The following is a 12,384-nucleotide window of genomic DNA, read 5'->3' on the forward strand; positions in this document are numbered from 1 at the left end:
GTACGGTTATATTCATAGAGTTTTTCTAGCTCATTTACTTATTACCTATATGACTTTGGGTAAGTCACTTAAAATAATTTAAAATTTCTCCTAAGAGGAGAAACTTGCAGGAACAGATTGGAGGCCAGACATTGCTTTGGGTCACCTGCTAGCTCTCCACATTCTGCTTATGCCAAATACTTCCTCGTGGCTACTATCCTAACACCATTCCTTATTTGCCTGTTATCCTCTAGAGCAAGACCCCAGGGGGCAAGAGTTGTCATCAATCTGCCCTTGTCTAAAGGCCAGACTGCCCCAACCCAGTCCCTAAGCCTGTTCAGGATGTCTAAGAAGGCATCTGTACCCTTCCTAACAGAATGATCCCAATTCTTCATCTCAACAACTTGCAAGTCTAGAAGTCAATTATTATACTAATGAAATGGCCAAACTAATACAAGAAATTGGAGGCAATCTGTATTTTGAATGCCTTTTCCAACCAGCCTGAATTTGACTTGACAGATGACTTTAACACTGAACACCTTCAGTATTTTCAGGGTTAAGTAAAGAGACTTCTTAGTAGGCTTAAAAGGAGCTTTTCAATCAATGCTCCTAAACAAAAAAGATCCATATCAGGAAAAAAACATTGCCTTGGAAGTTTGTCAGAAACCATTCTTTTCAACCACAGAAAGTCATCAAGAGCAAAAACCTACTAAAAACCACAAGTACCCTGGGAACCTGGATTTTTTTGCTCCATTTCAGCATTTTTCACTAAGGTTCAGTATGGAAAACTAATGAACATATGAATGAATGTTGCTTGTCATTTCAAGCACAAATAAAGTGTCTTTATCTTATGAACAATGTCTCAGTTCTAAAACAAAAAGATTTCTACATGCACCTGCTTTTTATGACCACTAATTGTCTTTCTTTCTTTCTTTTTTTTTTTTATGACCACTAATTGTCTTTCTTTTTTTCTTGGCAAATGAGGTTAAGTGACTTGCTCACAGCTAATAAGTGTCTGAGATTGGATTGGAACTCAAGCTGTCCTTATTCCAGGGCCACTGCTCTATTCATTGTGCCACTTAGCTGCCCCAGAATATATTTCAATGTGCTGCAAATATTAAAAAACCAGTGATTTCCAACTGCATGTGTACATAACAAAAAAAATTTTTAACCAACAGCAACATTTAGACTTTACATGAAATAATGAATGATTACTTACACAGAGTATATTATGGATAAGACTAGCTCAGTTTCTTTTAGATATACAGGAACTTGAAAAAAATTGGTTTTTACAAGAAAGGCAATTGTGGATTTAAGAAACAAGCCAAAGATAAAATTTGATGAATTGGTATCATAGGCAGGAATTATCTCTTCTCCCATCTCCCCCCATGAAATTTTTGTATATGAGTTGTTTGCTAAACAACTGTACAATAATAATGTGCCTTCCACTTTAGTTGAGTATGGGACTGAATTTTCAGAGAGGGCCACTTATTTATTTAAATAAAGAATTCTGGGATAAGGAACTCATTTTTTGTATTTAAGGTTATGTGAATGTTTCAAAAATACATGATTCTATTAACTCTTTGAGCAACATTTATTTCTTCAGTGTATAGGGTAGCTTAATTAATGCTTTTGAAGTACAGTGGTTAAGCAAGTTATGCTAGATGCTAGATATGTTATTGCATTAAAGTTGCAAGTTGTAAAAGTTATTAAGTTGTAAAAACAAAAACAAACAAACAAACAAACAGCAACAACAACAACAAAAAAAAACTCTAGGTCTCAGTTTCCCATCTGGCAAAAATGATTGGGATTGGACCTCTTAAGTTCTCTTTGCCAAATCCAAGTATGACCAAGCTCCAAAAGGAAAAGAGCTAATTGTTGGTTGTATTTAGAATTTGAAATTTGAGAAAGATATTAATGACCAACTTTAAAAGTTTCTTACCAAAGACAAACCTCCTTTCTTTTTTTAAAATCATCAAAAACTCTTTCTCCAGTGATGTAGCAAAGTTAAGCCTATTTTATTGATATTTCTAGATAAACTAAAACAAATTCCAAATGGTAGCCCTGTTTATTTGTTGGTAACAGTGTTTATTTTCACATAAAAGAACTTATTTAGAGTCCCAAGGTTCTAGAATGAGTAGAGGAAAGTATATCTGATGAAACTACTCTGAAAATGATAGGAGAACATTAATTTGTGGTAGTGGTGACTTCTGAACAGCTTTTCATTTTGAGGGAAGTATTGAACATCTTCAAATTGAGGCTATTTTTTTTTTTTTAATTTAATAGCCTTTTATTTACAGGATATATACATGGGTAACTTTACAGCATTAACAATTGCCAAACCTCTTGTTCCAATTTTTCACAAATTGAGGCTATTTTTAACTCACTGAAGAGCAACTTCTCATCATTCCATGGTATTTATAGGGCATTGGATTAATACCCAAAGTAAGGCAAAGAAAAGAAACTAAACCAAAATTCTGAGATAAAAAGAATTTCCTTTCTCTGCATCCAACTACTCTGTGATTTTGAGGAAAAAACATTAGGTTTTTTTTTTCATGTAATTTCCTCTACTTCTTTGAAAGTTCTGAACTTCCTCTATAGGTTGGTGAAAAGGAAATGAAGTATCAAAAAGGAAACAGCATAGAAAGCTGGCCTCAGAGTCAGGAAGACTACCTCTGACCTATACTAGTAAGGAAGTACTTACTTCTCATTGTGCCAAGCAATTCCCTATGTTAATGAAATTTCTGGTCTGGTAAAAGAGAGAAAGGGAAAGGTTAAGGAAGGAGGAAAGAGAGGAAGAGAGGGAGAAAGAGAGAGAGAGAGAGGAGAGAAAGGGAAAAAAAGAGAGGAATAGAGCAAAAGATAGAGAGAGAATGATTTAATAAGTACTTGGATAGACAAGGGAAGTAAGAGTCATGTTTGTGGGAAATAAATGGAAAATTTAACAACAGATATTCTTCACTTCTTCATTTCAATCCAACTCAACAAGCATTACTAAGTGCCTACTATGTACCAGGTATTAGGGATACAAATATACAAATAAAAATAGTAGTCTTTGTCCTCACAAAAATTACATTCAATGGATGCTTCCTGCTTGAGTCAGTAAAGCAACTGAAGTCTTAAGAAATTCTGAAAGGTAATGTTGCTCATGCTAGACAAAGTTATGCCCCAAGGGAGGAAGGATACTGTGAGCTACAAATACTTTCAATATTCACAACTGTGAACACAATAACTACATAATGTTTTGTTTTTTTCTCAACTTCCAATGATCACCTCTATTTTATTGGTGGTGGGGAGAATAGGTGAAAATTAATTCCACCTACAAAATTAATATATACTGGTGACACTAATGGTTGACTACTCACTTATGAATATCAAAAATTTGGAAGTCCAAGACTGCCATTGTTCCCTCAAATCTTAGATGATCATAGGAGACCTCAGAAGCCATCTGGTGTAACTTCTCATTTTACAAATGAGAATACCGAGACCCAGAAAAGTCAAATGGCTTGCCTGAGAGTATAAAAGATGTAAGCAGCAAAGACAAGATTTGAAACTAGGTTCTTTGACTCCAGAAGCACTTCCATTTTCACCACATCTTCCAGTAACTTAGAGCCAAAATTTCTCAAAAAGTTAGAAATTGTCTAACAGTAACAGAACAAAGGAAGTAAGAACTCACCAATTCTTTTTCTCTTTTCCTTCTTTATTTGGTGACTGCCTATGGGACCTTCTTTTCCTGTTCACATAGCATGGAGGTAAGAAAACTGCTCAGTAAGAACATTATTCTTTGGATGACAAGGTACTTTAAAATGTACTTCCTCTTCTCTCTGCCACAATTTCAGCCCTGAAGATGAACAAAGGAAGGTGAAAATATCATGACAGTTGTCCATTTATTATGGCAAGATCATACCTAGTTTCTATCCACAGTCTTCTTATTCATTCATTAGTTCCTACGGTGTGTACAGCATTGTGTTAGGTGTAGTCAAACTTTACACAATGGTTTTTAGCTTCCCTCAACTTAATTTCCATTGTATTTATTTTGACATATCCACAATCTCTGTATGATTTAGTAAGGTTCTCAGAAGAGGGAAGTTCTGGGATGGACTCCCAGCTCTAATTCTCAAGAGTATGACTTTGAGCAAGTCACTCAGTTTCCTAGGCTTCATTTCAATATCTGTAAAATGGGAATAATAACATTTTCTTTGCCTACCTCACAGAGTTGTTATGAGATGGAAAAAAATGCTTTGTAAAAAAATTGGAAGAATCAACTACAATTGTATTCTCTAGGATATAAATGTCACCAAAAATTTATTATGAAATATTGATTTTAAAATATCAATTATCAAATATTTTGGCCCAGTGAAGCCCTGCTGACACAAATATCCTTTTCTCTAAAATTCACATCCAAGATAATTTCTTTTTCAAAATCTCTCCTTGTTCCTCTAAAATTCTCTTTCCTCTTTCCTCTATTATGTATCATCTTCTTTTTAAAAATTAATTTTTTTCCTCTTATCATCATTATGACTTTCTAATGTCTTCCTTTCAAGACTCCTCCCTTATAAACTTTAAAGCTAATTTCTAAAGGTCTTTTTTATCATCAATATGAATCTTGTAACCCTATCATGCTTTTGATCCTATACCCTTCTTGCTTATATTTTCCCATATTTTCTCCATGGTAGATCTGTCCAATATAGTAGAGGCATATAAATTAGCATTTCAGAGATACCAAGGACATACTTGGCCTATCTCTATGTTAATAACAAAGTGAGTTTAATGACAAGTTGACAATACCAGGGCTGTGGCCAAGTAAATGTCAGCAGCAATAAATTCCCCAAGCTCTTATCTCTTCCAATTGTGGAGCTAACTGCAAAATATTGGATGTTCTAGAGATATATGAAAAGGATTTAGGGGAGAGAAGCAAGGACAGAAAGCAGTATGAAAATAAGGACGTAATCTATTATGATAGAAAAATTGAGACAGTCAAAGACCCATAGATACCTCCAAAAATATTAGAAACATCATTGGGCAAAGTTAGCATTGGTTTGTTGTTCCCTCCCATGCAACCATTTGATTTGAGGGATGGGAAAGAGAACAGTGATTTAAAGATAATGATAAGTAGTAGGACTGATGAACAACATTCAGAGAGTGAGGAAAGAAAAGCTCACAAAAAAGTACCACTAACCATTCCAAAATAGCAAGCATGTTGTGAACTGATCTCTATGACCTCCGTTCAACTGATGGAATGAACAACAAGGACAGCTGCTGTGAGTCTTGCTGCTCCCTGGCAGAGACACCGAGTTCCACATAGAAGATTCACTTTGATTGGGCAAGGACTTGGCTTCTCCTTACTTGTAAATGACAACTGTGGAAATCGGTGGAAATACTTTGCATTCATTTTCTATCCAAATCCTGGCTAAGAGGTATGAGAATATAAGCTTATAGTATAGGATAGGGCTGGAAGAGAGAGAGGAATTAGGAAACTGAACTGAGTGATCCTTCAAGGAAATTGATCATTGAGTTTCTCTTAGTGAGCTGTGAGTCTGAAGAGTTAAAGATACCTTCTTCTGGAAAGATAGGAAAGAAAGGAAAGGTAAACCTCTTATTGGAGGTTGGGGTCAGGTGGCTCAGGCAACTAGGAAGGACATCTGAGATTATGGTCTTGTAACAAGAGGCCTATTTCCTGACCCCTTTCACAAGCCCTGTGGAACTGAACCAAGCTTATAGTGTTGCAAGAAGTTCCACAGAGCAAAGGAAGCAGATAGTAGTAGTTTGGTCAGGTGCTATGGGGTTGTATAGCTAGCAACTAGGGACTAAAAGAAGCCAAAGCACCCCCAAGTCATTTTTGGAAAGTTATCACAGAGATTTCCTTCTGATTAAAGAGAGACAGCACATTCCATAGAATGTGGACAAGGGGTAACTTGATTCTCAGCAACTGAGCTGGCCCATTGTGATACCTTGAACAAATCCCCTTATTTCTTACCGACTCTGCGAATGGTGACATTCATTCTTTTGTCCTTATTATATCCCTTCCTAGGGCTCATAGATAGAGAGATCCATTTTTATAGTGGGACAGGAGAACAGTCTAAGTCAAGTCACTTTCTAAATATTGAGCATTAATGTAAGTTTGTACTACCAAATTTCCTGTTCTGAAACTCCATTTTTGCAACAGTGAGGTTTAGAATCTAAGATTTAGAGAAATTATAGACTGCCTAATCAATTAAGAATAAGAAGCCCTTCTACTAAATCTCAGCAAGCTTTCATCTAGCCTCAGTCTAAGGTCTACCACCAATAGGGAAGCCATTCATTCCCAGCTTATTCTACTTCAGGATAGCTCAGTGGTTCTCAAAGTATGGTCTACAGAATCCTGGAAGTCTATGAAATCCTTTCAAAGGGTCTATAAATTCAAAATTAAATTTTATTAATAATATGATGATTTAATATGATAATGTAATATGATAAATACTTATAATAGAATAATATGATTTATTTACAATGATATAATACGATAAAATTATAATGTGTGTATATATGTGTGTCTATCTATAGTTATCTTATAGAGAAGTTTGATTCTGGAAGTAATAGGGAGATATTGTAAATGTTCTGTAGTGAAGTCATATGGTCTGAATTTAAGGAAAACCACTTTGGCAACACTGTGGAGGATGGATTGGAATGGGGAGAATTTGGTAATCTGTTGCTCATTTCCATCTGCTTTTCTGGTGAAAGGGTCATTTGGAATCTTAATGAGGTGTACTTTTGCTTGGATAGACATCTTAGATCTTAATTCTGAGTAGGCTATGGTTAAAAACTGCTTTTGTTTGTCTGTCCTTTTCCTTCATATACTAGTTTGATCTCATACCTACCTATCATTGGAATCATGTCAATTCTGCAAACATTTATGACATCCTCAGGGTTCATTCCAAGAATAATTGACCCCTGATCTATTGGTAAGACATTTGACCCAATCCTGAGAGGTCCCTATCTTCCCTATTGTGGTCTATCTTATTGGTTGCTACCCGAGATCATTTGGGGATATTTTGTATACTTGTAGAAATCTGAGTAGAAAATCTGTGTGTGTACTATTTTCTGTGATTATCAGCAACACTGTTATGCTGATATAATTAATACGAAGAATGCTAGATTATGAGGCAGAAGAAATAGGTTTAAATTATTACTACCTTCTATCTAAGTTCAAACTTCTTTTGTATATATATTATATTTCTACTAATTCGAGGTTTGGGAAACTAGCCTATGGTGACTTCCAACCTGCCTTTATAAGTAAAATATAATATATTGAATTTATTAAGAATTAAATGAAGTATTAAACAAATAAAATACTGGTCAATAGACTAAACAGCAGTTTCACAAAGAACATAAAGAATAAAAGAAAATTTTTACAATGCTTTTTTTTTTTTTTTTTTACCTCTTTTCTCTTTTAGGCCACAGTTTGCAGATCTGTTCCTTAGAGAACAGTTCCTTTTCCATGTTAATATAGAGATAGATAGATGATAGATAGATAGATATCCCATATAAACAAAAACTCTTTGGATGAATTCTCAATAATTTTTAATAGTATAAAGGGATACTAAGAACAAAAGTTTTAGAATTACTGGTATAGATAACTATAATTACTTAAAACAAGCAAACAAAAAAGACTAGCCAAATCTAAAATAAGTCTGCTTCTTTAGCTTCCACGTGTTGTTCCTAATTCTGCACTCTAGAATCATACAGAACATATGTACTCTCTTGCCCACATGATAGTCCATGTCATGACATTGATCCCTAACTCTGGCTGTCCTTTAGGCTTGGAATGCTTTTCTTCCTCCACTCAACTACCAATGTCCTTGGCTTCCTTTAAATCCTAGCTAAAATCTCATTTCTTTCAGAAAGCTTTCTTCAATTCTTCTTAATTCCAATGCCCTTCCCTTTTCATTATTTCCTATGTAATTCGTATGTAGCATGCTTTGTATATATTTGTTTGCATTGTTATCTCCCCTATTAGAATCTAAATTCCAGAGGAGCAGGGACTGTTTTGCCTTTTTTTTTTTTTTTTTTTTATCCCTAGAGTGCCTGGAGCATGGTAGACACCTAATAATTATTTTTAGTTGAATTTATAATCCAAAAAAACCCTCAAAATTTTTCAAAGGTATTATTGTCTGGCCATATTTCCCCATTCTCTATTTGTGAAGTCATTTTTGTTTTTCTTTGAAAACCAAGTACAGAACTTTACTTTCATCTCTATTAAATTATACATTATTTGATTCAGCACACTGTTCCAAGCTATTTGTATTTTTTGGATCCTGGTTCTGCCATCCAGTATGTTAGTTCAGCTTCTCATTTTCCTCTTCCGGGCAAATTTTACCAATATGCATATGTGTCTGCATTCAAGTCGGTGATAAAATGTTGAACAAAGCCAAATTGAGGGCAGATCCTAGGATATTGATTAAAGACATTCCTCCAGTTAGACCTCAACCCATTAATGACTTTTTTGGAAGGTCTGGACATTCAAATAATGACAAATCTAATTGTAATATAATTTAGTCTCTATCTCTTCACCTCAGTGAAAGTACCATGAGAAACTACTGAAAGTTTTGCTGAAATATAAGTATACTTTATATTGATGGCGTTCCTCTTATCTAGTAATCCTAACAAAGAAGGAAATGAGGTTAGTTTGGCATTACTGCTACATGAGTAAACCAGGTTGACTTTAGTGTTCACTACTTCCCTTTCTAAGTGCTTAGCTACAATCCCTTAGTAGAGTTTCCTAGAAATCTTGCCAGTTCTTTTTTTTTTAATTGAGAAAACATTTTTCCCTTTTCCAGCTATGTGGCTCCTCTGCCTTTTTCCAAAATCTGTCAGAGATCACCAACAGCTGCTCAGCAATAGCATTTGCCAGTTCTTTCAATACTTTAGGATACAAATCATCTGGACCTGGTCACTTGAACTCCTTGAGAGCAGCAAGATGTAATCTGTCTCCTAATTTATGTTTAGTGAATTCAATTAATATAGCAATATACTGTTCCACTAAATTATGTTAAATTATGTTTAATTCAAATCTCTAGTCTGGTATGCAAGAACTTTCACATTCTGGCACTATCCTTCCTTTCAAACCTACCTCATCCTTCTCATTTTAATTTACATATTAACCCCTATAGCTGTCTGTAACAAATCATTCCTCATATTTTGCATGCTCTTTTTTATGACACTGTTGTCTTTTCTGTCTGTGGAATGCCTTCTTTCTTTTCTCTCATCTCCACCTCTTAAAATTCTACTCATTTTTAAAAACCCAGTTGAAAATCATGCCTTCCTCAAAAAATTTTCCTTGATTTCTCCAATTAATAAAGACTTTTTCATATCACTTGGAATTTTCTTTACATAATTATCATATATTATTTTGTATATTAGTTATTTTTCCATGTACTCTATCCCCCTACTAGATGGTAAACTCCAGGAGGGCAGGAATTATCTCTTATCTAAACCTTGTTTCTTCTTATCTTTCCCAATGTACACATGATTCTCTGCACACAATGGAGGGACTGGATCTATATATGGAGCTTTGAACTAAGGAATTTCCTCTACCAATACAAGTCTGTACTTTCTTGATTCCTAGAATAACTGAGAGTTTATGTGATTTCTCCATGCACTTGGGAAGTGTTAGATTATAATTATATTGAAAAACAGTTATCAATATAGAAAAATCAAGCTTATAGGCCACAAGTAAGGATTGTTCTCATGTAACAAATGTTGAATTAAAACAAATTCCAATCTTCTATGTAAAATGGAAGCTTTTATGAATACAATAAATAGTACAGAATTGTATAATAAATAGGTTATAGCACTGCTTTTTTTTTTATTCTTTGTTCTCTGATTTTTCTTCTGCCTCTAGGATATTCTAGGATATATATTCTAAATGTCAAGAAGTATTATGGGCTTGGAAATTTTGTTCATTATTTTTTCAGTAAACTACACCAAGAAGAATCAGGTTACTGTAGTACCTACAGAGGGGAGGTTTGCGGTGCTGTCTTGGCAAAGGATGCCTTTGTTTTCTATAACACCTCGTATGGGGACCCAGAGGACACCCAAGAGCATCTTGTCCAAACTATCTGGAGTGACTTAAAGGAACTGAATTCACTCTGTCGGCCCCCGATGGAGTCTCTGATCTGTAACCACATCTTTCAGAAGTGCAACCCTGCTGGATTTATGCCAACTCCTAAATCTTTATGCAGGTAAGAGATTTTTCATTGGCTGATATGTGCATGTGCATACTTACTAGAAGAAAGCAAGGATGATGTTTCATAAAGGTAGAAGAGCAAAAGTGAATCAAACAATTGGCTTTTGTGTGTTTGCAACAATGTATATTTGTATATTAGTTATATATATAGTTTTTAAGGTTTACATGGTTTTATTATCTTTTCATTTAAAAAGAGTAAAAGATTAATTTCCTTGTGACATTTCTCCATAATTTATTGCTTAAAGATGGTTAGTAGTTTTGATTAATGCTGCTGTTGTAGTTGGTTGTTTTAATAAATATAGATTGAATTGCTTGTAAATATGTTTTTTTAATTATAACTTTTTATTGACAAAACATATGCATGGGTAATTTTTCAACATTGACCCTTGCAAACACTTCTGTTCCAACTTTTCCTCTCCTTCCCTCTACCTCCCCTAGATGACAGGCAGTCCCATACATGTTAAACATATTAAAGTATATATTAAATACAATATTTATACAGTTATCTTGTTGCACAAGAAAAATCAGATTTAGAAAGAAGGTAAAAATAACCTGGGAAGAAAAACAAAAATGCAAGTAAACAACAGCAGAAAGAGTGCAAATGCTATGTAGTGGTCCACACTCATTTCCCAGTGTTCTTTCACTGGGTGTAGCTGGTTCTGCTCATTACTGATCAATTGGAACTGATTGCTGAAGACAGCCACTTCCATCAGAATTGATCATCATATAGATCTGATTTGGATCCTCATTGTTGAAGATGGCCATGTCTATCAGAATTAATCATCATATAGTATTGTTGTTGAAGTGTATAACAATCTCCTGGTTCTGATCATTTCACTCAGCATCAGTTCATGTAAGTCTCTCCAGGCCTTTCTGAAATCATCCTGCTGGTCATTTCTTACAGAACAATAATATTCCATCACATTCATATAGACAAATTTACTCAGCCATTCTCCAATTGATGGGCATTCACTCAATTTCCAGTTTCTTGCCCCTACAAAAAGGGCTGCCTCAAACATTTTTGCACATGTGAGTCCCTTTCCATTCTTTAAGATCTCTTTGGGATATAAGCCCAGTAGTAACACTGCTGAATATGTATGCACAGTTTGATAACTTTTTGAATATAGTTCCAAACTGCTCTCCAGAATGGTTGGATCTGTTCACAATTCCACCAACAATGCATCAGTGTCCCAGTTTTTAGTTACATATATAGTTATAGTTATCAGACATTGAACTGTTAAGTGAGTTTTCCAGAGTCACATAGCTAGTATGTATCAAATACAATATTTGTACCCAGGTTTTGGTGACTGAGAGATCAACTCTCTAACCACATCATGCTGTGCTTCTTCTTTATGACATATTGTCACGGAACCATTATTTTTCAAGTTTTACTATTACTAATTCTCCAGAAAAAGACAGCATCCTAGTCACATCTGTCCCCATTGAAGCAGAATTGTAAAACCGTCAACCTTGTCCACCTTTATAGCATCCTTAATGTATGTTAATGTGTGACGACCACACTAGCACCCAGAACACCTCAGAATCAGCCAGAGTCAGAATAAGCAAAAATTCTTAGTCTTTATTCTTGGTCTTTAGGGATAGAAGTGAACAGGATGGAAGCAGAATCTCAGCAACCTCCTTCTTCCTTGTCTACCGCTAACCTTACCGACTGACTCTGGCTTGTCCTACTCCACCCCCTAGTCCCTCGTACAATCCTCTGTATACACCAATCATTGAGCCAGCACAGAATAGTGGGAAGGGTCATTCCCCAAGCACATGCCCATAGAGTATTGTCCAATGAGTAATTAGCCCTAAGTGCTTGAACTGACCTCAGTGCAATGACTCAAGAGTTTCAGCCCTCTACATTAATGTATAATGTATTGTGCAAATGTAAGCTTTAATAACTTAAAACTTATCTTTAATCACATATCCTATATGTCATAGTATAATGATCATTTAATCATTTAATTAATCATTTAATCTCTCTAACTTTCAGTTTCCTCCTGGGCAAAATGACCTTGTTGGAATTCAGGGATCCTCAAACTAAGGCCCGCTGAGGACAATTATCCCCCTCATCCAGGGCTATGAAGTTTCTTTATTTAAAGGCCCACAAAGCAAAGTTTTTGTCTTTACTATAATCCGGCCTCCAAACAGTCTGAGGGACAGTGAACTGGCCCCCT

The 12,384-nt window shown here is 35.1% G+C and overlaps 1 protein-coding gene across 1 annotated transcript in view; it reads left to right on the forward strand.

Moving 5' to 3' along the window:
• Nucleotides 1-12,384, forward strand: part of MUSK (muscle associated receptor tyrosine kinase) — a 190,980-nt gene that overhangs the window by 141,811 nt on the left and 36,785 nt on the right. Inside the window, exons 10-11 of the mRNA XM_031945386.1 lie at nucleotides 3,725-3,731; nucleotides 9,933-10,199. Coding sequence (XP_031801246.1) covers nucleotides 3,725-3,731; nucleotides 9,933-10,199 — 274 coding nt within the window. The remainder of the gene's footprint in view (nucleotides 1-3,724; nucleotides 3,732-9,932; nucleotides 10,200-12,384) is intronic.

The sequence above is a fragment of the Sarcophilus harrisii genome, chromosome 1 (assembly GCF_902635505.1).
Source record: "Sarcophilus harrisii chromosome 1, mSarHar1.11, whole genome shotgun sequence".
In the NCBI taxonomy this organism is placed as follows: Eukaryota; Metazoa; Chordata; class Mammalia; order Dasyuromorphia; family Dasyuridae; genus Sarcophilus; species Sarcophilus harrisii.